Below are 26,483 nucleotides of genomic sequence, written 5' to 3'. Positions count from 1 at the left end.
CTAATCACTATCTAATGTCACTGCGAACTAACCGCGCCCCCTGTTATCAAACCGTTGCAAAGACATGTTTGTATTTCTTTCAGTTCTCCAACATGAAACTGATCATCAGATCTGCCTTCAAACCACTGTGACTGACACCAACAAGGTGATTATGGCTGAGAAAATGAATAAAGGCAGAAAAGCTTTAAAGAACAGAACGAAGCACCGAGGACCTGCAGGAGGCTTTGAGCTGCACTAGTGTCATCAGAGTGGTAATTATTAACTTGAGCCACTAGAGGGCACCAACGTCCTTTATCCCTCTTTTATTCTCTCTTTCAGCCACATCAGCAAACACATCAGACTGAAACAGTTTCAGGGCTCAGTTTTAACCAGGCCCAAAGTCTGGACGTTTAATCCAAAAAACCTCCTGGACATTACTGCTGCATGTGTGGCATACAGCCACATAAAGGCCTCATCACAGTTCCACACAAACCACAAACAAACTTCCTCAGCTCGGACCGAGCGTTGCTTTTCTGTTCCATCACGTTAAGATTAGCATCATTTCGCTAATGCATGACTGTGTGCAACAGCAACACCGGCTGGTTTAACTACATTTGTATTTGTATTTGACTTAACTGCAGCCTCCCACCACTGGGTGGAGGATGTGCAGCGTCACACACTTTCCTGCTGCATCAGTTTAAAACAGCGAACTCAGGGAGCGTTACCGAAACGTCATCACTTATCTGTGCTTTGACAATGTGCACGAGATGGTCTGATAGCAAACACACCATCACCTCTCCTCTATGGGACACATTTTACATATTTGTGCTCAGAGCTCGTGATTGCTTCTTCCTGCAGGCTTGAGCTACGAGAAAGTCGTCTAAATGTGAACTTCAGTCTCCAGCTGGATGCCCACAGTTTGAGCTGCAGTGATTTCACTGTGCAAACAGATGATTACATAAAGAGGAAGTGCACGTTTGCACACAGTGACCCTCCACCTTCATCTGACTCTGAATGACTTTGCCCTCTGCTGTTGTAATCCAGTGGGGACGTGACGCATTCCCCACAGTAGAAACCTGCAGAAGCTCTCCCTCAGCGGGGAGCTGGACACGCTCCAGCAGCTTTTTCCCCTCTGGCTTCCAAAATAAAAGCACTGAGCAGCTTTGATTTGATAATGTGGACACAGTGGCACAGTTATCCAGCATGTCATCGGGTCAGGCCAGGAGGACGTCCCGGGCTGGATCTGTGTTATGAATCAGGAGACTGTCACAGCTTTCTCCAGTCACATCATTCAAACTGTTCCACAACTCACTGTTTACATTAAACTCATCATCATAAACACAGTCACAGGGATGCCAGTTAGCTGAGGTGAAGACTGGCAAACAGCTGCCCGTCAGAGGCCACACCCCTAATAATGCAAGGCTTTATCCAGGTGGGTTATTGAAACGTTCTCTGCCAAAACAAAAGTTTGTGTCAGGCTGTAAAGTTTTTACATGGGAGTCTATGATGACGGGCTCACTGCTGCCTCTGCTGGACACTACAGGAACTGCGGTTTCCAGCACTGACTGACATTATTTCTCATCTTGAAAGCTTGAGTTTTTATACGTAAGTTCAAAGATTTTCTGCTTTTGTTACAAATGACAGCAAACTGAGCCTCAGACAAAACGAGACATCTGATGCAATCAGTGTGCTCACACATGTAAGGAAATCAGTGAGCTGATGTTTTCATCGGTGAGGAAGAGGAGCTCAGACAGCAGCGCTGCACCTCGGGTTGCATAATGAAGAACATTTGCTGAGTGTTTTCTGGGTCGGAGAACCCTTTGTGGGGCTGCCAGTGTCGCAATGCAGGGAGGAGGAGGAGGCTTTAATTAACAGGAGATCCCAACACACACACACACACGCGCACACACACACGCGCGCACACACACGCGCGCACACACACGCGCGCACACACACGCGCGCACACACACGCGCACACACACGCACACACACACGCACACACACCTAAAGCCTCGGCAGCTCATCCTAGAACCACAGTCCGCTTACACAGCCTGCTGTGAGCTGATCGATATCAGTGGCCATTTAAAGGAAGATGAGGCTCTGCCACGCTCACAGAGACGCCTCCTACAAGCCCCGAAGGACACAACTCTGCGTCTGTCTGATAAACTCTGATCAACCCGCCGCTCAGCTCACAGAAACTTTGTCACGCTGCAGTTTTCCTCCAATCATCCCCTCAGGGCAAAATGAAAACGAACCAAAAACAGACGAAACAGGAACTGGAACTGTGCAGAAATCCGCTCTGCGTTTTACAGGAGGCAGCAGAAGCTGCTTCAAGGCCCCAAAATGCCTCTTTTGGGCAATTGGTAAAGAACATTTCAACAAAAGTGTAAGACAGAAGCAGGAATAATATGCAACATATTAATAACTGAGGCGGTTTCCTGCAATGCACCAGCCAGGGAGCGTTATCACACTGACCACCGAAGCCACGGAGGCTGAACAAATAATAAAATAAAGTAAATAGACCTGCAGATGAATCACTGAGCTGCAGTCCAAACAAATCTAACCATAACTATCCCAAAGGTGACAGACAGCAGGTGGGGGCCTCCCTCAGTGACATCATACAGATCCAAGGCGATGTTTAGAGCAGCTTTGGGCTCACAGGGATAAGTGAACGTACACTCGGCTCATTAAAAAGCTCTGGTCATGTTAATGTGAACATCCAGTCCTGAGCAGTTTATAGGCGGAAAGTACAACGTCCTCCTGACTCATTACAGTTCAGGTTATTCAGCACACAGGTTATCAGTAAATGACACTAAAGCATTCAGCCTCAGAGCATGAAATCTGACAGTCCTGTGTGACAGTAAAACATGTAGTAAAACTCAGGAACAGGGTGTGGTCGGTTCTCTGTGTGCATGTGAGCGGATGCTGGGGTCTGAGGTAGTGCTGGGTTTCAGTCCAACATCTCAGGTTATGTCCAGAGGGAGGAAGATAAAACCAGGGAGTAAGATGATCGAATTCAAAACAAAAATGCTCAGCAGGCAACCAGAAACGCCTGGTGGACTAGTGTTTGTATATTCTACTCTATAAGCTTTGTTTAAAAAGTTTAGGTTTAAAAAGGACAAATCAAAATTTAACAAAAACTAATCAAAACCAGCTTTACTTACCGTGTTTTTAAACATAAAAAAATAAAGTGATCAAATGCACAGAAATGGTGTTACTCGAATGAGACAAATGCACAAAATCCAACAAAAGGTCGAACGATGAGGAACACAACTACAAAATGCAAATGTTAAGATTCAAAGAAATGCAAAAAGACGATGCAACCAAAGGAAACACTGACTGGTTGGTTGGATGGAAGAAAGTAATGGAGGGGAACTAAGAATGGAGATGGAAGTTATGTGGATGAACATGGAAGTGCCAGTAAAAGTGTAGTGGGGGATGGTATCCATGCTGGAACTGGGTTATTTTACCTGCTCTTATGTTCAGGTTTGGCATCTTAAACGGTTTGCCGCCCTCCGCGCTCTTCTTCGCCGCTGGCTCCTCTGGTTTGCAAACAGGGGAATGGGTGGTAGGAGCTTGGGGGGGTGGGGGCTGCTGGATGTCGAGCTTCTCCAGCTCAGCCTTGCTTTTCTGGGGGGAGGCCTGTGTGAGGAGGCGGTAGGAGCTCTGACTTGGAGCTTCTTCTTCAACCTCCGGGGGCGGGGCTACTTTTGCGATTGGATCCTTTTGTCCAAAGCTGAGATCATCATCCATGGGGATCTCCGGGGGCTTGGAGGCTGCAAACTTGGAAGTATCCAGAGCTTCGAGAAACTCGTCAATAACACCCCTAGGTGGTCTTTCGATGAATTCAAATTCCTCAGAGGAGACTTCATGCTCGGAGACCTCCTCGGCCATCTCCGGCTCCTCCAGCTCCATCTTCAGGTCCTTCTTGTCAGTTTCCACCTGGAAGCTGGCAGGGTTCTTTGCCATTGCTTCCAAGACCGGCGAAAGGGAGTCTGCTGTTGGAGACTCTGAATCCGAATCCTCAGCAGGGGTCTTCTTATTCTGGAAGTCGAGTGGCTCAAACTTTCCGGTCATTTTGGGAGAATCGTGGCTTGAAAACCAATCTTTCTGTTGAATCTTGACAGGTTCCTCTTCTTTTGCTTTAGTTGGGGTAGTTTCCTCGGCCTCTTTGACGAGATCAAATGCGCCAAAGGTTTTGTCATCTTCTGCTTTTTCTTTATCTGTAGCTCTCCCCTCCATCTCCTCAGTCATCTCTTTCAGCAGGGAAACTTTAGCCTCAAAAGCAAAGGGGTTATTAGCAGACAGATTGATCGGAGGATTGGGCGACTCCATCATCCTTCGTTCGAGGATGGGGCTCTGCTCCTCCGGACTTCCCTCAGAGGAGCCGGAGTCTAGTTTGTCGGGGTTGAGCGGGGAAGACTTCAGGATGTCTGGAAGCGAAGGCGGCAGAGCAGAATCCTCCTCTTCCTCTTCATCATCATCATCATCATCATCTCTGAGACCAGATGAGAACTGATTCATCGATTGCACGAGTGAGTCGGCAGTCATCTTGCCGGGCTCAAATGTTTTTCCCTCATCCAAGAAAGATGGTAGATTTTCCTGGGATTCTCCAATCTGCCCATACTGGACCAGATCGGGAGTTGGACTATCGGACATTTTAGATGCTCTGCTGTCTGACTTGGAGTCTCCAAAATGTGAGTAGCCGCTGTCCGCAAGTGGGGAAAAGCCATCAAATGGGTTATTGTTCTTCTTCACCTCGTACATCAAGTCATCTTCTTCGTCAGACTGGTTGCCGTGCAGGTCTGGCTCAAAACTTGGGGGGTTAATGGAGGCCGTGTCCTTGGGGAAGGAATCCATTGAGGGCTTGGTGTTGTCTTGAGAAGCTAGGTATGGTGAATCCCAGTGCTCTGTTGGGTTAGAGGAGGCAACGTGAGACTCAGGGACCATCATCTGGGGATTCACGGGGGAGGGGCCAGTGGAAGACCTGTCTGAGCTAATCAGCTTCTCGTCAGGCGAAAAGGAAATGCCACTGTCTTCGCATGGATTATGAGGCCCTGGGTCTTTCCCTAAACTCAGGTAAGGACCAGCTAATGGATCTAGAGGGTCTTCCTTATTCTTACTACTGCCTGGTCCAGAGTCACCCCCCCAAGGCATGTCCTTGGAAAGAGTAGCAGGGGGTTCAGTGGAGAAGGAGCCCAGGGGTGCAGCAGATCCTGAAGCAGGGGGCTGGTTGGGACTCTCGGTCAAAGAGAGCTCTTCCAGAGAGTCGGGGGAGTGGAGAGGGGAGATGGGAGAGATGGGAGCAGGGGAATCACCCTTCTGCCCAAGTGCTTGAGTAGAGAGGGAGGAGGGAGAATGCAATACAGCACATATCAAAGACATACTCCATTCCTTACAGTGCCCACCACACCTGGGTAGAACAGCTACCAACAACATTCAGAAAAGGTTCAGAGATTTAGACCAGACAACGGCTATGAAAGGTGGCGGTGGCTGGTAGACCAGTTCAGTATAACCCCAAAAACAATCAGCTAAAAGGATAATACTAAATACTAATACGTTGTGTGTGATTTTAAGTCTTTTATATTACAGTATTGGCTTGAAAGAATATATTTTTGGAGTTTATGTTTGAAAAGAAATGGGGCTTGTCTAATGTTTGGGGACCAGATCCAGTATAACATGGTCATGTTGAGACATTGTTGGGATTGTATATAAATGTAATGCCTACAACAGATAGATTAGAAAAGACAAACGTTGCTTTGGTGCTGGAACACCTGACTTTGGATCCAACCTAATCGTAAACCAACACATTTGTTGTTGTTTTTTAGATTTAATGATTATTTCAAACATTTTAACTTTCATGAGCAGAGATTTTCAGCCCAGCTGTCACTGCATCCCCTCTTGAAATAGTCTCAGGGTTGACTGGCTGATATGGTCTTATGCAAGCAATCAGCAGTGTTCTTTTCACTGGGAGATATTGCCTTTCAGAGGACTGACGGGGAGGAACAGGTGACTAATGAAAAACACCATCACGTTTTCTCAAAGGTGGACTCCAGGCCTAAGGATGAGTGCTGGCTTCGATGATGCTTTCACTTGTTCGACTTCTACTCACCTTCAAACTAACTGACATCACATTAAACAAATATTTGATATGACTGTATGTGATGTGCATAAAGATGATGGGCAAAGTCAAGTGATAATAATAATTAACAAAATGCTTTGTCCTGAGCCAGTCAGCAGTCACTGTTGGGCTCAGGCAAGTCCACCGGTGTAAAAACATGGGGGGATTTTTCACGGGTAACCTCTTCCTGCTTCTGCTAACAGTACTGGTTCACTCCTAAACACATACCGATTTCTTGTTATGAGAGTTACTGACCAACCATAATGTGATGGGATTTAAGTATACTGACAAAATCATCTCCCTGCACAAAAAGCCGACAATATCATAGATTGTAAGCTTATCTTTGAAGTACGCCTGCTAAAATGGGATTGACTGCATGACTGTTGTCTTATTTCCTAAGTGGCATAAAACACATTCTTTAAGTGCTGGAAATATGAATTTAAATTAGGGCTGCTCGATTATGGCAAAAATGATAATCACGATTATTTTCACTGAAATTGAGATCTCGATTATTTGACGATATTTATTTAACAATAACAATGTGTTGAATGATGACTTTAAAGATTGTCAAAAAATAATCTAAAATAGTGTACAAATACTGATAACAGTGCAAATGTTTGCAATATAAAAAATAAATGAAAAATGTAAACATCTATGTTTAGTGAACTTTGCAGTGTTGCTCTGTGGTGCAGCTACGACACCGTAGCAAAGTTTACACACTGTGTCTACTTGATCCACGTCTGACTGAACCCATAATGTTTCCACACCACTGAAGGTTTTTACCTCTCTTTTCAACCAACGGCCGTCACTCTCCTCTCCAAATAACTTCTGCTTAGCTTTCCGAGCTTCCCTCGGGTCCTCTTAATCAGCGGTCCCCAACCCCCGGGCCTGGTACCGGTACAGGTCCGTGAGTCGTTTGGTACCGGGCCGTGAGAGTTGAGGCTCAGGTGTGAAATGTTTAGTTTTCAGTAGAGCTGGGCGATAGAACGATAACGATATGTATCGCGATATAACTTTTACTCGATAGAGAAATTAAGCTATCGCGATAGACCTCGCCGCTCCTGTCCTCTTAAAAAAAAAAAAAAAAAAAAAAAAAAAAAAAAAAAAAAGGTCAGCCAATCCAAATTAAGTAGCGCAGAGCCGAACCAATCACAGCCGCAGTGTCACGTCACGTGACTTGTTACATACAGCACAAGTGCCAAGCCGCACGTGTGTTTGTTTGGGAAGCAGCCAGCGGGTAATGGAGGAAATGAGTGTGCCGACTAGAAAAATCAACCGAGCGTGACCGAAGAGAAAACAGATGATGGTTCCAATGCCGGAGAGATTGTCGAACGGAAGAGCCATAGAAGTCCCGTAGTGTGAAGGTATTTCGGCTATTTCAAGTCTGACTAAAAACAGAGTAGCGTGCACTGTAAATTGTGCTGAAAGCAAGTCTGGAAATACAATAAACTGGTGCATGCGTCACACTGTGCGCCACGTTATTGTTTCGGTGAAATGAACTTCTACAATACTGTTAATTCTACTCTCTGCAGTGTTTAAATGCTTACATATACACACAGTTACTGTCCCTCCACACATACGACTCGGTTCTGCTTCTATGCCCCAGCTTTGTTTACTTTTTCCCACCGAGGCTTCTAGACTTCTGATTGGCCAATATTTCTGCACGGTTAGGAATCTAGCGCCACCTGCTGCTTTGGCATGTTCATAACAGCGTTTTCCTTCATTTCTGCCTTTATGTGTGGACGGGATTATTTTTAAAACGAAAACGGAAAATCTCCGTTTTCAAAAATACCCGTGTACGTGTGGACGTAGCCTCAGTCTCTGACTGGAAGCGCTAATTCGTCATTCGGCTTTTGTCAGACTAAAGTAACTGTTAAAACTGTTTGAAAAGCTCAGCTATACAACAAGGAGAGATTGAGAATTTCCTTTTAGTTCTCAGTTTATTTGATATTGACAAAAGTTAGTCAGTTTTGTCTGTTCTTCTGTAAAACAAACTAAGATTTATTTTTAGAATTAATATTTTGTTTCTAAGTGGAATTGACAATTTAGTCTGTTTCATTTGTTCTGTTTTGAAACTTAAACGCTTTAGCGGCTGCCTTTTGTGTAGTTTGCAATATTTGCCTTTATTTATCTGAAAAAGTCTCATGTTCCTTAAGTACATCTACCCTGTTGAACTTATTATGGGAAATAAATATTTAAATAAAAACAAGCTGCTGATTATTTCACATTTTACTTGTGAGCAACGGCACATTTAAATCTTACAAATAGTTATTTGGCTTATATCGTGATAGATATCGTTATCGCCTGACATGAAAAAAACATATCGTGATATGAAAAAATCTCATATCGCCCAGCTCTAGTTTTCAGGGTTTTTATCGGTTTTCAGCGTTATTTTGTTATCGTTTTTATCGTTAACTCGGTTTTCCTGGGTCTTTTCACGTGTGTTATGAATAAATCTTCTTTTTTTCTGTACCGGTACTGGTTTTATTTTGTTGTATTTATCCGCGACACCTTAAAGGCCGGTCCATGAAAATATTGGAGACCGCTGCTCTTAATTGTTGTGACGCGTGTTCGAAATGCAGAGAGGTGCGCTCGATTTGCCACACGGAGCAGCGCGAGAGTAAAGCACGAGGGAGGGGCTAATAATCGGCTCAGTCATTTTTAATGATCGTTGAAAGCCCAGATCGTAATTGTGATTAAAATTCGATTAATTGAGCAGCCCTAATTTAAACCCACCTAAAGTAGGGAAAGAAACAACTTTTATAGCTGTAATGTTAGAGTTGGGTCTGTTTCTTTGGGAATAAACTGGACTTACACGACTACCATCCACAGTCAGGTTTGCCCACATTTGTCTGGTCTGTAAACCACCTTGGTTTGACGTTTGGTGGTGCAATAAATGTTTCCCCAGGTCTGGCGCCAATAAACCATGCCCAGAGTGTCAAACAAACTGCTAGGTGACCACAGATAATGATTCCTCTCAATTAAGTTTTCAAAATATAATTTAACAAATGCACAAACCTGAGGAGAATCATTATTCGTCTACAAACTACTCGTACAAGTTCAGGTCAGTCTACTCTACAACAGTCACATGTGAATCACAATGCAACACAAACACAGGCAAAGTCAGATTTAACAAACCCACGGCAAGCATCCCGTGTAAATGCTCACATGACGTAAAAAAACCTACAGCTTCTTCCATGCGATGAGTTATTTTAAAACAAAGAGTGAAGAATAAAGAACTGAAGAGGAAAATAAATGACCGAGACGGGGAAAGAGACGAGCAGAGAGGACTTGCCTGTAGGGAAGTGCATCAGAGGATGAGGCTGAGCTTTAGAAGAAGAAGAAGGTACATCTGTGGAAGAAACGAGAGAAAGCAGCAGAAAGTGAGTTTATGCAAGCTCAGAGGGAAAAGACCGAGAACAGAGAGAGATATCATCGCCAATACAAACTGAAGAGGAGATTTCTAAAGCCAAAAGTGGGTCTCTACGCCTCAAGTGACGGGATAAAATCTTAATCACAGCTCCCGAGCGTTAAAGAGAGAAACGTGGACGCCCACAGGGGGCTTCTTCACCTAATGCTTTTATTCAAAAAGGAGCAGCTGTGCATAGAAGTTCACACAGCTTACAGCGTTTAACAGCCTCTGTGCAATCGGACATGCCATCAATACCACGCCTTCACCCCCTCATCAGACCTGCAGGCTGTGGTTCACACTCAGTCCCTGCTGCAGGAGGCCAGGAGCCGTTTTAGCTTACTGGGCACCACGTTAGCAGTTTACACCCTCTCCAGGTACAAGAAGCCTTCATCACAGCTTCACCATCAATGTTTCTGCTGCTCCCAAAAACCAAACAAACAGTTAAAATGATTCAAATTCTTTTAGCGCCAATAAAACGATCAGCTGTTCAGCTCTCAGGTGTTGATGATGTTAATTCAGAGCATTTATGAGGTGAAGGAGCGTTGATGGCTTCAGAATTAGACTTTGTTCTACAATAATTCGATCATCTCACTTTCTATAAATTGCAATCTTTGCTCGTGCTGTAATGATTTCACCAAACAGCAACGTGACAGAAGTTTTATGAATATAAAAGAGCATAAAATTCACCGCACTGACAACATGAATCAAACATGTTTGTTACTGTTTGTGTGGACGTGAGCACCGTGTGCTACCTGAACAAGCTCTCCGAGTTACGTAAACACGCGTTAAAGGCCGGACGTGTCTTTAACTGATAGCAGATGACAAAGAAAAGGTCAGAGAAATGGTGACAGGCAGTAAAGCATCGGACGATTTGCTATGAAGAGACGTGAGGAGGTTTTCCCAGCTTTCACAGGAGACGCAACACGAGGGCGACCCAGAGGTTTCAGCAACACGCCGACTAACCATCCAAAAATACTCTAAAAATGTCAAATATGACAGATGTTTTCCAAACTCGTCTGGTTACACAACATCAGCACACAGACAGGAAACTTGACTGTTGTGCAAGTCAGAAAGCTCGAGCCAACAGCAATCGGCCGATTAAACCAAATGAAGCCGAATGACATTAAGGACGTGCTGAAAACGTCTGCTTCTTCCTGCTAATGAGCTTAATGCTGTTTCCCCCAAACAGATGACTGCCTACATGTGATGGGACAAAAACAGGGAAAGTGCTCCAACAAAATCCTCCACAGCAGCACGAACACACAGACTGCTCCTGCAGTCGTGCAGCGGTTAATGCACCATATTTTATCCAAGTCCAGTTCTCACTGAGATTAAGAACAGCCAGCTGAAGAGAAGCAGACATCGACGTTAATGCAACTGTTGCACACGATCAAGTAAATATACAGACATACAGCTCGAGCTGCTGCGCTGAGCCGACTGGTCTTTAAAACTTTAAAGGACAAACTGAGAAAGATGTTTTGGCTGATTTTGGCTTTTCTACATCTGTGTATAGAAATTAGAGGCGACGTGAGAAGCAGACTAATCTTTGACTGACAGTTACACTGCTGCACTCAGAAAAACGAGCAACACAAGTGAAAGAAAACGAGAGAAATGCCTGGAATAAGTGAAGAAATCAGAGATTTTGAGCTAAAAAGGGCCAAAAACCATTAAAAGGCAAACTCTCAGAACGCAAGCACATAAAACTGAGTCGTCTACATAGAAGTGGACATAAGAAAAACAGGACTGTTAACACCCAAAATACAAACACAGACAACACCCCTGTGTCCAGATTGGGACGTATGTGCTAATATATTTACAGACTGGTTGGTGTCGCCCGATGAGCAGAGGGCAGCTCAAACACAGGCAGCAGATACTGCAGCTCTGGATAGCAACCGGCTGAGGACAGCAGGAGCTGCTAAATAATTAACATCCAAACCTACATGGATCTCTTACCTACCCTACAGAGACTGTTTACAAAGGACGGACGTCTGCAGGTGAGCCAATGATTAAGCATCTTTGAGCTGCATTCCTCTGAGCAGCACGCAGCTCCGACTCACTGAGGGTGGAACTTGTGCTCAGCTGATCTCGGAGCTCAGCAAACACTTTGTGGTCGCGTTGAATCAAACATGAAGTTCATTTTATAAATGATGGTCCCACCAGAGTGACCGTGGCTCTGTGTCCACCACGAGTTTGTGTTTTTAGGATGGAGCGAGAACGACTGACTGAACACGAGACAAGCTGAGAGCACTCAGAGGAAACACTCATCATCATCTTCCTCTCGTAACTGTAGGAAGCCACGATCATAATGAAATTAAAATCGGATTGATTAGCCGGCTCCACACAGGCCTCCATCTTTAACTCAACGTCTTCATTAGCCAACAAAGAAATGATTCATAAAGAGATTAAAAAGAATGTTTTCATTCAGACTTTCATAAAATTAGATTATTAAAAGACAGAAGTCTGAACTGTGTACAGGCTGGAATGACGTTGCTCTTCATCAGTGAAGTTTCATGAAGGTCCAGAAACCATCTTTATCTCTAACGTCCTCTGAGCTCAAGGCCAAAATCAAAAACACCGACAGGAAACTTTCGTCATTTTGTGATTATTACAGATGAAAATCAAGAATCAGGACTCTGTGAATAATCTGATTAAATCATAAGCTGATTATCAGATTTATTAATGAATTGATTTTGATTACAAAGCTCAGTTTTATTTGTTACCTCTGCTGTCGAGGTTTGCCTTCCAGCGATGGAGAAGACCTGCGATGGAACCGAACAGGACATTTAACATGAAGTCACAGTCGACTAAATCTGAACTCTAACCTGTGGATTTTAATATGAAGGTAACAAAGCACAACATGGAGTCACGTTAGGTTTCGATGGCTCTCAGCAGACTCCCAGACTCAGCTGACGCTCCTCCACTGCTCATATGTCTACTTATCTCTGCATTTACACATTTTACATCCACCTAACAGCCCCGAAGCCCTAAAGTGTAACAGCAACATTAATAATATGCAGGTGTGAGCATTACCAATCATAACCAGCAGCAGCGACGCCTCGGCCTGCTGCAGGAATCGAACCTTTAACCCCGACACTTTACGACTGAGGAATGTGCTCCAAGCATCTCTCCTCGCCGCTCGAGCTAAACACAAAACTCCGCCTTCTTAAACGTGCGCTCGTCCAACCGCAGCAGCGCGTTTAAAGAGGAGGAAACCCCGAGACACCACTGCAGTCCGTCCACACACTGAACCCACGCAACCTCTGTGACACAAACCAGGACCTGTGTGGACTCATGTGACACTGCTATGTTTAATCTGACCCAGTCCCCAGAGACGGGGCTCAGGCTGAGAGGGAAACTGGCCTCCAGCTAAACCAGATCAAACCCGCCCGTAACATCCGCTGACCTTCCTCTGAGCCCCGGCGTCTGCCTGGCTGGGACGTCTAAGGCCAAATAAACCCAAATTTAAACAGGACGGATGGAAGCGTGCAGATTTTCATGGATCTGTTCTTCCACTTCCTCGATTCACTCGCCGTCATCCATCTGACATCAGAGTTAGAAACCAGTCCAGAGTAAGTCTCGTCTGATGGACCAGGTTAGATATTCTCCATTCTACCACTCATCTCGTTCTTCAGCAGTTTTGTCTCTGAAACGTGGGCTTCTTATTTCAGATTTATTTTCCACCCGTCTTGCAACTTCCTGTCACAAAGAGAGAGGTGCTGCTGGCTGGTGCCAGGTTAGCCAAGAATTCTAACTAGCACTTCTGGTACCTGCTGGGAAAGGAAAAAGGTCAGATTTATTCTTTTCACAGAATCCCCTGAAAGATGATCCCCTTCCAAACAGTTGGAGGTCTTTTCTACAAAGTCTGTTCTGCCTTTTCAAGGAAGTCCACACGTTTCCCAACCTGCTGCTACCACTGCTGAAGTCAGCCACTGTCAGAAGACTGCATTATTCTGACATGTGCTCTGTTAGACGTCTGCCTATGACAGAGCTCCATCTCTGATGTGAGAGGTCTGCAGTCCAGCCAACTTTAAAACACTTTTGCGTCTGCAGCAGCCGAACACGTGAAAGCTGAAGTCCGGATCAGAGCTTCTTTAGCCTGAAAACAAACAGATGACACGGTTTTCTGCCTCGTCTGATGAATCCGTTCATCGCGGGCAGGTATCACCTTTCACCGCACAGCTCTACAAGCTCTGAGCTTATCGCAGCGATAAGAGGCGGGATTAAATCAGATTAACACGAGCTCGTCGCCACGAGAACTCAGAGCTGCTGCTGACCGAGTAAAATACAAACAGAGCGGGCGTGGCTGCTGTGCCGGGTGGAGTCGCACTTAACCACACGTATGCGTCACCATCACTCTGACCACACCAGCAGCTCCTCACAAACAGACACTGACGGATGTAGGTGACCCCAAAACAATGAGATGTAGGCCGACGGCGAGCCCCAAACGATTACACGGCCTGTCCGTCACCGCGCCGCAGAAGGACGAAAACTCGCCGCAAACACCTTTTTCAAGGTGACGACCTGAATCTGTGCGAGAGCGAGGAGGAGGGAGGCAGCAGCGCCTTCATCTCTTCTGACAAACAACATGACAAACATCGAGCTCCAACATTTCTGCCCGTTTTTATCTCAAAGCAAAAACAAACATATTTTTAAAAAGGTAACTCGTCATGACGCATGCTCCCGTGGTCAGCTCGCGCTGCACGTACATCTCTACGTGTGATCAGAAATGTGCTGTTTTAAAAGCTCTAGCAGCAGAACGTTGGTATTGTAGAAAATAAAGGATCGTTTGTTGGCTCTGAGGTACAAAAACACTAAAAATGAGCCGACTCGCCTCATCGACGCAGACGGGCAGCAAACATCAGAAGGAAGCAGCTGAACTTCCCAAAGAGACGGCGTGTTTTCTTCACTACATGAAAACACGCCCTGCTTCTGTCCTCAGACATTTAAACTATGACCTGACTGCTGCACGGCCTTTAGTCCCTCCTTTCTTAGTTTGGGCGTTTCTTTTCTTTTTTTTAAAGTTTGTTATTTACCGAATATTCTCAGATAAGTTGGAAGAGCAGAGTTTAGGAGAGGCGACCGGCTCGGGCAGGAAGAGCGACGCTGTTGTATTTGACCACTTAGATTTGGACCCCTGGGTCTTTGTCCAGAGCACTGATTGGATCGGGCCCAGCTCTAAAGAGGTGGCGACCACCCGAGGGATACAAGGGAGGCGGGACGGGACTGTTCCACTCCTGCACACTGTCCTGTGTGGCAGATCTGTTAGAAACCCTCGAGTTCCTTAAAATCTGCTTTGAAGAAGCACTTCAGCTGATACTGATCTCACTGGATCTAAAGAGGGATTTTATCCAGCTGCCTTTTGTGTGTGTGTTCAGTAATAAACACACAGAAACCTCCAACAAAGGTGGATTATTCCAGCACGCGCTGAAGTCATAATACATCTGCCAGAATAAAGTGGAGGCAGCTTCCTGTGATCAGACACAGTTGTTTTTACTGAAGCGTTTCAAATATTAAAAAGTGGTTTTTAAAACAGTCGTGGCTGCTGGAGGCAGAGAAATCTGGAGGCCTTCATGGGCACATTAATAACACCTCATCATGTAATGCCTGCTCTGAGCGCAGTAATTAAAAGAGGCGAGGCTGTTCATTACTTTATAATCGTGCAATAAACACAGGAGCATCAAACAAGAGGGCACTGTGGACCAGAAACAAAGAGAAAGGCAAGAACGGGCTAAAATGCAACAAAGGACGCATTTAAAAGCTTAATTTAATCTCAAATTGCCCAAAATTAAAGAAGAATTCACATCTCCTCTCCCTCCTACTCTCAGGTCACCTCCTGAGCGTGGCCTGGTTTCTGTGTGCCGAGGAAATCGTGTTTAACGGTGACATATTTTCGCCTCAGGTCTCTCAGGAGGTTAATGTGTGTGTGATGGAGCTGGCAGTGATGGAATCGATTCAGACATGGATGAATTTCTTTCTCGCTCCGTCTCTTTTGTTCTGGCTGCTTGCTGTAACAGGCGGTTTTTCCACCTCCGTCTGTGGCCTCGCCAAGCAGCCCCACCCTGCCTGCTGCTGCTCCAGCTCAGGCCTGTTTACCTGCCGAAAGCCACATTTACTCCACCAGATAAACAAAAACAACAGCGGCAGCAGCTGAAATGGAGCACTTCCTGAAAGTCTACGCAGTCCAGACATGACACAAAACGCCACGGGAGCAGGACCGAGCCCCAGCAGCCAGCGGCAGAGCCGATCTGGAGGCCTCTGGAGCTGATTCTTTTTTTCTGGGATCTGGGGTGTTGGTTTTTGGGTGGAGATTGTAGGGGTGGGTGGGGGTGTGGGTAGCCGAGGTAGGAAAATAAATCATGAAAGGCTGATTGGGGTTATTCTGGGAGCGGTGTGGAAGCCGACAGGGAGTGGACGCACAGCGGATTCCTTTGTTGTGACTAATCTCCCTGCTAACCGCGCATGCTTCCATTATCGGACGCGACCATGTCTATCCTGCCGCCGCTTAAATCAGAGCAAACAGATCCAAAGAACCAATCTCATACGGGTTTGTGTTAGCTGTGATTCTGACTCCGATATTACAGGTTTATAAAATAAAGCATTACAAGAGGAGAGCGCTGGAGTCCACCTCACGCAACACAATAGAGAAAACACACAATTTAATTTGTCTGCCTCATTTTCTTAACTCATGTCTGAAGGAAAATTCATGCCAAACATATCTGACAGCATTTCTTTGACGCTTCAGCTTTAATTTGTTGGGGGGGAGAAGGAATAAAGGGTGTGTCCGATAATGGAACCAGGATGCAACTACCGTTAGCATGCGCGGACACGCAGCGAGCGGAGAACAGATGCCCGGTTTAATAACAATAACGGCTCCGATAACGGTGGAACAAACCGCGTTTATTCCGGGAAATGTTTCCAAAAACACCCCAGTGCCGTTAGTTACAGGAAGCAGGCTGCCTCTGGTGGATAACTGGAGGATAAATGGTGCAATCCTGCCACCTCATCGGCTCACAGCCTGCTTCCTGCAGCCTGTTTGTCCGAACAGGTGGGCCGCATCACCACAACACAGCAAAAAAACCGGGCTAGCCTGCTAGCATAAAAAAACGCAAGCGTGCGCAAAAAAACACCGCAACTGTCTCGTTTTTAAAAGAAAACACGCTCCGTGACTCCAGGAGTCTACCTCCCATCCATTTAGCGCAAACAGCAGCCAGGCTCAGTGATGAAGCACCTTTCGCTCCCCTCTGGGGTAGCATCGCTAGGCGGCTAAGAGGCTAAGCACTTAGCGAACAACACCCTGGAGAAATCCACACAAATTTAGCACAATCTAACACAACATAACTGAGACCAGGCGTTAAACGTGTCCAAGGGAGAAAAGGCAGCACTCTACCCCGCCTATTTTTATCTGCAGGTCGTTTTCCCCATTCAGGTGCACAGAAAACCGGTAAAAATGAAAAAAATATCCAGGTGCATTTCACCGAGTTTTAGGTAAAAGGCTTTAAAAATAGACCTTAAAGGTGTCCCTCCACTCTCGAATAACCCTGTCCTGCCGTTTATCCATCAGTGATACTCACACGACGCGGGAGCCGCTGGTTGCGCTGTCACCGCAGATCGCTCTGCTGCCTCTGCGGGGGATGGCGCTGCTTCTCGGGGTTCGGCCACTGGGAGGGCGTCGCTCTCGGGGGCAGGTTCTGGCTCCGGTGCGATCTTTGTACTCGCCGGCTCGGCTTTGGGAGCGGCCACTTCAGGCTCCTCGTGGGCAGAAGCTGGGCTGGTGGAGTCTGGGACTGCCGGTTTGAGGGCTGGCTCCGGTAACGTTACCGTCTCCTTTAGATCAGGGAGGGAAGTTTGCGTGAAGTCGTCAGGAACACTATCTTCAGCTCGGTGCCGCTCCAAAGCGTCTTTAGCCCCGCCAACGAGGTCCACAATGTCGTCATCCAGGAGGTAGTGGTCCGGTTCGGCCTGGTAATGGTGCACCTCGTCGTTGAACATAGGAGTGGTGGAAGAAACTTGATGCTCCTCGCTGTCTGCCATTTTTCTTGATTTTTCCCTCCTCCAAACGGTCTCCTGAGGTTGGAAAAAAGTTTCAGCTCCGGTAAATGTCCGCTCAGTCAGTCACCTCCTGTTGCACACGTCCACCAGGAAGAGCCGTGAAACCGCACCGTGAAGTCTCCGCCTGTATTCTGCCTCTGACCCCGGACAAAGTTGGAGCAGCTCACCGCAGGACAGTCACCACAGAGTCGGACCCGAGTCCCCAGATGGCCGCTGAGTGGGGGAGAAGGGGAAACACCAACGACCAATTACCTACGGCTTAACCCCAGAGTGACACAAGCTGTGACCAATCAGAGAGCACCGAAGGTGGGCGGGGCGTGATGGGACGCCGCCACAAAAGTGCTAAAAAGCAGAAAGTTGATTGCTCCTGTCCTGACATGACTTTCACATGTTTATAACTATGATGGTGTGAACTCTGAGGGCGAGGAGCTCAAACTAGTCGCCTTACTGAGCTATTCAAGTCACGTGATCCTGTTTGAAATGATCCTGTAGAGCATAGGTGTCAAACTCTGGCCCGTGGGCCACATTTGGCCCGCAGTGTAATTACATTTGGCCCGCGAAGCCATACCAAATTACTACTAGAGCTGGCCTACTGGTATTATACAGCTAATATCTATATATATATCGTTTAGTATTAAGCCTTGCTTGTTCCATATTCAGTTTTTCAGCAAAACTTGTTTGAGTCAATAAGAAAAGATTGATTCTTATATCTGGAGAAAGATTTTTTTTCAATAAATATTAATGTTAGCCCGCAACATTGTTCCAGTTTTGAATTTTGGCCCACTGTGTATTTGAGTTTGACACCCCTGCTGTAGAGGCTGACCACCGGATAAACACTGGTCTCCTAAATGAAGGTTAGGTTAGGAAATCATATCTAAAGTGGACTTATTTCCAGCTCCATTTCTCTACTAGAGTAGCTTTGCATGATTTACAGATCAAAATCATCCTTTATCTGATACTGTGCACCCAGTTCATCCTCTGTCTGAAACAGCAGATTTAGCCCCTCCCATTTTAAGAAAGCTTTTTTCTAATTGGGTGCCCACAATGACACATCCAGATTCAAGAGTAGAAAAAAGTGTGATAAACTGAGTGTCCAGAGGAGTCTGCAACCTCAGCGTTTGACTCACAGACATTACTGTGCATAAAGTGACCTCATGATTACAAACGTTGGTCTAATAATGCCTGTGCTCATAGACCAACCTACTAAAATACAGCATAAACAAGAGAAATCACTTAAATGCTACATTAGTGACCATAGTGATAAGTACAAGTTAAGGATAGAGGAATAACGAAGCTTCTATAGCCACTATAGCTAAATATGCCAAAATCATAGCTGATCCTCAGTGGATGAGAGAGTGGAGTGGTAAGCTATCAGCTAACTAATCTTAGGTCATTTACATTAACAGCCCATTCACTTTTACAGCTTAACTTTTAAGTGCACTAAAAGTAAACATTATATAATATAAAGTTAAGAAAAAATATTTAAAGTCTGATCATGCTGATGTATGTTAATGTACAACTGTGCACCAGGTTTTATATGCTTTTATGGTAAATGATATTGTGGGTTTTATTATATATTGGAAAGTGGTGAGATGACATAGCAATGATGCAAACTGGACTGAGGGTGCTAAAAATACTAGCATGCAAAGTACAGAGTGAATAAATGTCTTACAGTGTGTAAAACAATGTATCCTTCTGAAATCCAGCAAAGCAGAAGTACAGAGTCAAATAAAGAGGAAATGCGTTGGTAAATTTCCAGTGCAGCACAGAGCACATGGTGCCTTATTTAAAATGGAGGCTACATATCAGAGATGACTAATCAGAGGATTTCACAATCCTGTCAGAGGCAAAAATGCTGCTTTCAGGTCAGCCAGGAAATGTCATTCAGATATCCACGTGTTTCTAACTGCAGATGACAGTTAAAGTGGACCTGTAGTGTTTTTTTATACTTATTTCCAGTCATATAGATCTCTTGTAATAACTGTGGATATTCGTAAAAAGCAAAGCAAGGCAACAGGAAATTCCTTCAGTCTGCTCTAAACACTCGTTTTACAGTTTTTTCTGCTCTTGGATCTTTATGATTTTAATCTGGACTGAAATCTGAACCCAGAGCTGACGTGTCTTAAATCTGACCAGCAGGGGGCGACTCCTCTGCTATAAAAACATGTCTGATTGTCTATGAGAAAATGGACCTCCGGGTCACCTGATCTCTGCTCTCAATAAACACTCTGGAGTATTTTTGGACCATTTTGCACCCATGAGTACACGCCCCCGACAAAAATTAATTAAATTAACCGCTGGAATTAACAAAGAGCAACACTTCAGAACTTCCCCGGACATCCGACCAAGATGTCACAGTTTCCTTCCATCTCTTCCTGGTGACTCTCAGGTGACATGTTTTTATGATACGATTCATTTTTAAATGAAGATCGTCTGCAGATATGCGTTTGTCCCTATTGCTATACTCCAGGATCAAGTCATGTTTCTGCACGTCTGATTATTCCAGCAACAGACCTGCTTTATATGATTTAGAGTCCAAAAACAATCCCTATTCATGTTGTACTGACAGCCTGCAGATGTTCAGTTTATCAAAAACAAGTTTAGCTCCTGTCCCTTAAAACCCGCCTCTCTTTTACTATTCAGCCATTTTCTGGAAGCCTGCCGAGGGGCAGCACCCGTTGGTTTCAAAGTTTGAAAGGCTTCTGGTGCCTCGCTGGTTATCAAAAGCTCCAGCTGCTAACTCAGAAACAACTGTTGAAAACGACCTTAGAAGAAATGTTTATATTCATGAGCATTTTTACATTAAGTAAGTAAGTAAACTTTATTTATTAAGCGCTTTTCGCAGACAGGCAATCACAAAGCGCTGTACACAAATATTAAAATATTAAAATAAACAATAAAATCAATAGACATTGTAAAGATCAAATGTAAATAATGTAAAAAATATAAAATATGTAGATCAACAAAAGGCTTGTTTGAACAGAAGAGTTTTTAACTGTTTTTTAAAAGAATCCACAGAGTCAAGCAAACGTAATTGTGGTAAACTGTTCCACAGCCTTGGTGCAACAGACTGAAAGGCTCTGTCCCCTTTTGTCTTCAATCGTGTACGGGGAACAACTAAGAGACTCTGAGTCTGTGAGCGGAGATGACGAGCAGCAGTGTATTTTAAAAGAAGCTTGGATAAGTAATCTGGAGCCTGGCCATTTAGTGCTCTGTATGTTAAAACAAGAATTTTAAAGCGAATTCTAAACTCTATTGGGAGCCAATGTAAAGAATATAAGATGGGAGTGATGTGAACACGCTTGGTAGAGCGAGTTAGTAGTCTGGCTGCTGCGTTTTGTATTGTCTGGAGGCGAGAGAGAGATGATTTATCCAAGCTAGTAAACAGGGAATTACAGTAATCTAAGCGTGATGACACAAATGCATGAATGAGTTTTTCCAGTGCAGCTGAGGAAACCATATGTCGCAGTTTAGAGATGTTTCTTAAACGATAGAAACAGGAACGAGACAAAGATTTTACATGAGAGTCAAGGCCCAGAGAAGAGTCAAATATTACTCCAAGATTTCAAATATTTGACTTGACAGATGGACAGAAAGAGGCAAGAACCTGATTTTAGAATGTAGCTCAGGAGGAGCTATGATCATGGTCTCGGTCTTGTTAGTATTTAGAACAAGGTAGTTGCTTGAAAGCCAATCAGAAACCTGGGTTAAGCACTGGACTAGGGTGGACAGCCTATCCAGCTGATGAGGCTTAAAGGACATATGGAGCTGAATGTCATCAGCATAAAAATGATAAGACAGGTTGCTAAAAGATTGAATGATACTAGCTAAAGGAAGCATATAAAAAGAAAATAGTAATGGACCTAAAACTGAGCCCTGTGGGACACCACAGGTCAGGGCAGCAGTGTTAGAGGAGAACCTATCAGTCCTAACAGAGAAGGTCCTGTCTGATAAGTAGGAAGAAAACCAGTCTAGGGCAGAGCCAGATACACCAGCCAAAACCTTGAGCCTGTTAAGTAGGATTTTGTGGTCCATGGTGTCAAAGGCTGCACTAAGATCAAGCAAAATGATCACAGAACAGTTCCCTGCGTCAGATGCCATTAACAGATCATTATAGACTCTTAAGAGAGCGGTCTCTGTAGAGTGCTGCTTTTGAAAGCCAGACTGAAAAGGGTCAAGAATCTGTAATTGACATAATAGAGACCTGAACTGATTTTCAACAATTTTTTCAATTTTGAAATAGGTCGGTAATTACTAGCAGAGCTAGGATCGAGATTCTGTTTTTTTTAACAGAGGAGTTACCTCAGCATGTTTAAAATAAGATGGAACACAGCCTTGCCTCAGTGAACTGTTGATGATGGATAGTAATGTGGGACCAATGCTGGTAATAGACCCAGACAGGACAGAGTGAGGTAATATATCTACAGAGCATGACGAGGATTAATAGAAGAATGAACAACAGTGAGGAATTATTCATTCAACAGTATTTGTAAGAAACATTGCATATTATATTATATACGAGAGCCAATGCATTTTCATTTAAGAATCAAAGTATACGTTCATTTAAGAGAAAATAAATAGCAGATTTTTGTTTTGCTTTCAAGAATGCTAAGTTTGAACATCTAAACGTCTCTGTGATGACACGGAGCTCCTGTTTGGCTTTTGTTAGCTTTTTAGGATGGAGGTCATCATTTTGGGAGCTATTCTCTGTATTTCCACTGATCCCAGAGCACGTTGAGCACTCTCCCAGGTGCTGCACACGTCCGTTTCAGTGTTGTTGGGTTTTTTTGGTGTGATAATAAGTTTTTTCACTGTGCTTTCATGTTACAGCGCTGATGTTTCAAAGGATTCAAACAAAGGCTCAGTCTAGGTACACATTTCTGTCTCCAGTGTTGTCATGTTAAAGAATCACACAGAAATATAAAAGCTTATATTTGCTCACAGGAAACTAAAATGAGTATAAAATAAAGCCAACACCCCAGGCTCCCGTTACCAGGGTAACCCTGCCTTCTCACTGATCTCAGAGAAGTTACCAAATGTCATCCAAAGTTTGGAAGTCTTGTTGTCAGTGTGGACAAAGCTGTAAGCAGATGTTCTTGACAGAATCCTCTTCTCACTGTCCACAGTTGTTTTCACAGATCATTTAAGGCATTCAGCTCCGTCGCTTCTTTAGATGTGATAATGGACCCAAACTGTTGTTTTGGACACTTGTAATGTTTTCACTATCTCTGATGGATCTCTTGTGTTTGCAGCCTGACCTGTTTCAACTGCAGCGGGATCTCATTTTGTCATTTCAGAGATATCACTTCCAAACTTCCTTATCATACTGACCATCCTCTGGCCTTTTTATCTGATCTGTGCATCTGATGAAGAAATAACCCACACAAAGAAATACAATAGCTTGTGAGCAGATGACTACTTTTCAGCACCTGCGATTTAAGACTTTATTCAACAAATAAAGTAAAGCGCTATACAAATACAGGCCATTTACCAAATAGTTCACTGAGCTGTTGTGGTGCGTTTTATTATTATGGTCTAGGATCATGCTGCTTTTATGTTTGGCTCCTCCCACCATGGTCTGTGGGTTTGAGCTTTCCTTTTCTCTACTCTCTCCAAGCTCTGTGTGTGTGTGTGTGTGTGTGTGTGTGTGTGTGTGTGTGTGTTTTCATGCACACATCCTTCCAGTCATCCTTTGGCTTTTAAAAGAACAATAATAGTGTGAACAACAAGATCCGACCCACAGAAACAGATCACAGCAATTCAGCGCCATTGGGCATCAATTAAAATGTTGACAATTAGATAAAACAACTGGTGACCAAAGCAACGACAGCTTGTAAAGTCATCCAGTCAGCTGCTCACGCCCATCTCTACTTCCTAGCCTCACCTACTCACAACAACCCAGCTACAACTTTCTTAAGCAGTAAATGGCATCATTTCAGTTCTGCTGCTTTGGCTCATGATTGCTTTTAAAAAAAATTTCTTTCACACACAAATTATAGTGACTGCATCAACAGCTTAACAGCAAAGTAACCTCGAGAGCTTGAGTACTGACCCACATCTATAAGACTGCAGGCACAACTTGACCTCTTCATACACTCATTCTTTAGCCGGGATATTTCCACCACTGAGAGAGAAATACCAGTTAGAACACTGTGATGAATACTGGAATACGATAATGCCGCCCAGCAGGGCTTTGCTCCTCCAGAGAAACATTCGTACGATGCCTCCTGCAGAGCAGGATGTGGTTTGTACAGTGATGGCACACTTGGACATGTTACCCATGTCAGACATGATGGTCACAAAAAGCAGAGCTCCAAGAGTGGAAGGCCCACAGCTGGATTCCTAACCCGCTGACCTGTATTTTGACCCTGTCAGCTATCAGGGCTGTTCCATTATATGATTACTTTGAGCATTATCTCAGTCTTTCCTGTTCATAGCTGCTCAATTCCACAATAAATAGAAATGAAAATGTGTTTTTGACATTAGCTGAGGTCACCATACTTGTGCTATTTTTACTGCCATTTAAAATTCTGTGATCACTTCTAGGCTTTGTTATACATGGATGAGGAGAGGTGGTGCTCTGTCCTCCTGCACCTCTCATGTTTCATCATCAGGAACTGTGGCCACATTTAATCCGAGCATCAGACACAGAGGAAGGAGAGGACAGCGCTGTGTGTGATTATTTAGAGTCAAGCGCCGACAAAGGTCCCAAGTTGACTTTAATGAGGATGTTGTGGTTCAGGGTCGGAGCAAAATATTAACATGCAAATTATTTAGGAATTTAATCTCTAAAAGAATAAAGCAAAATGTAAATATTTCCTCCTGAATGCAGTGAAGCAGAAACATAAAGAGGAAATGATCTATGAGCTAACTCACACATGGGCATCAGTGCAAAGAAACACTGCTTTAGGAGGAATGCAGAGATATCCAGGGTGGCCTGACAGGGTCACATATACAGTTACACAGCATGCTGATGACAGGCCAGACTCTATATATAACATGTGAATATATATGTCACAGCATTTATGGCTGCTTCACACGCACAGCAGGCCAGCATGTGATCACATGTGAGAGGAGCCGAGGAGGCTGCATATTTACAGAACTGTCCCTTCAGTAAGATCTGAATCATCTCCTTTATTTAAATGATTGATGACTAAACTTCAGTTTTAGTTCTGCTTAAGCCTTTGACTCAGAAACACGTCCTCAGTGTAAAGACAATAAACTGTTATTGTCTCTGGTTATAAAGAAGTGAAACAGCCGTGAAAAGAGAAAGTTGAGGTGACTGCTGAGAGCGTGAACGAACATGAAATCATAGTGATGTGAGTCATAAGGAGATAAATCTTCACGGGTTAACCAAAACCAACGTCTGTGAAACTCAGAGATCCACGAGTGGATTTTACCCACGCAGACGAACCGTCACAGTCTGAACACTGAAACTGAAACCTGACCCAAGCTCAGTGTCACAATCATTAAAGGAGGGGCGGCGTGCCGGGGATGGCACGGGTCATCCTGGCTCCACCCTCATGTAAATAATCACAAAGTTTAATTTTCAAATAAGAAAACAGCTTTAAGAGTTTAGTTTCACCTGACCTGGACAGGTGTAGCTCTACCTGGACCACAGTAAAGATCTCAGTGTCTCATGTTGTTAAGCGTCATACACTGACTGGACCTCATGCACTCCAGTAATGATGCTACGGTAAGATAAACAGGGTTTGTGCAGCAAGTTCTGCTCATTTTTACTGCTACAGCAGATTTGCATGATTTAAAGTCCAAAATAATCCTTCTTTATCTCACACTGAGCCTCAGTTCATCCCAGCTGAAACAAGCTGTCTTAGCCCCTCCCCCTTAATCAACTTTAAACCAGAGGTGGGTGGAGCTTCTGTCCCTGACCATCTTAGGGATATCCCTTCTTTATGACATCATTCAGATCCAAGAGTAGAAAAAGCTGTGATAAACTGAGTGTGTTTGGGCTCACAGTGATCACAGCTCACTCCGAGCTCATTACTGTGAACATGAAACAGGAAATGAGGAAAACAGAAAAGATCCACTTTAAAATTTTAGCTCTTCTGTGCAGCAGCCTGAGCTCTTACAGAGCCCTGTTAAAACAGCACACAACCAGGAGAAGGATCCTCAGACGCTACATCAGATACCACAGAAATACCACAGTAACTGCAGGAGGCGCAGAAGTGTAAGGACGGAGTATCAACAGAGTAAAAGAGCAAAACCTCCCCGAGCCAGTTGCAGCTAAAGTACCGTGTCTGCCATGATAACGCTTCGTCTCCTCTAGCCTCTATATGGTCCAAGTCATAGACTGTACATAAAAGATGGACACCGCCATCCTGCAATCACCCACTTGTTTCTTCGCTCTGTATTTAAAGCGGTTATTTTTTAACCTATTATAACCTGTTTTATACCTGCTGAAATACAATGACTCTCCACATCAGGTACTGAAACACAGCAGAAATGATTACCTGCTAATCAGGGGTGGATTATTTAAGGTTCAGTCATGTTCAGAAGCAAAGTTTCTTACGCAAAAGTCACACAACCTGCAGTGTGTGAGTCAGATCTGAAACTACTGAAATGTCAGGATTTGTTAATGTTCCGACGATTTTCTCGGTTAATACGTTTTGTTGTAATCATAACAATAAAAAGTCTTTGGTTTCCCAGAGCCCAACAACAAGACGACAGATGTTCCATCAAAATGAGCAGAGAAATGAATCCACCCCCAGCCTCAGCTCTGAGTGGGCGAGTGAAACCCCGTCACTGCCTCTGTGACCTCCACATCACAGCAGACGGTCTCCACTGTTTGCACTGGAAACAGCCGTCAGCTGACTGGGGGTTTACTGGGAGTCTGAGTCACCGCCAACAGGTGAATCACTGCGCATGTGACCAGTCTCTGCTGGAGCTCTGTTTAATGGTCAC

At 44.5% G+C, this 26,483-nt stretch overlaps 1 protein-coding gene across 3 annotated transcripts in view; it reads right to left on the bottom strand.

Annotated features, from left to right (window-relative positions):
- Nucleotides 1–17,768, bottom strand: part of LOC146695011 (uncharacterized) — a 32,443-nt gene extending 14,675 nt beyond the window's left edge. Inside the window, exons 1-4 of one of the 3 annotated variants that reach the window (XM_085476920.1) lie at nt 17,084–17,768; nt 12,233–12,271; nt 9,396–9,452; nt 3,450–5,312 (exon numbers count right to left, since the gene is read on the bottom strand). In XM_085476920.1, coding sequence (XP_085333046.1) covers nt 3,450–5,312; nt 9,396–9,452; nt 12,233–12,271; nt 17,084–17,543 — 2,419 coding nt within the window. In that variant the 5' untranslated portion in view covers nt 17,544–17,768. The remainder of the gene's footprint in view (nt 1–3,449; nt 5,313–9,395; nt 9,453–12,232; nt 12,272–17,083) is intronic. The other 2 variants (XM_085476923.1, XM_085476922.1) reach the window with 2 other exon arrangements.
- Between the last annotated feature and the right edge of the window lie 8,715 nt (nt 17,769–26,483).

The sequence above is a fragment of the Copadichromis virginalis genome, linkage group LG13 (genome assembly GCF_057382275.1).
Source record: "Copadichromis virginalis isolate Kocher_CV1m ecotype Utaka linkage group LG13, C_Virginalis_male_GT1.1, whole genome shotgun sequence".
NCBI lineage: Eukaryota > Metazoa > Chordata > Actinopteri > Cichliformes > Cichlidae > Copadichromis > Copadichromis virginalis.
This window is presented reverse-complemented; position numbering and strand designations above follow the sequence as displayed.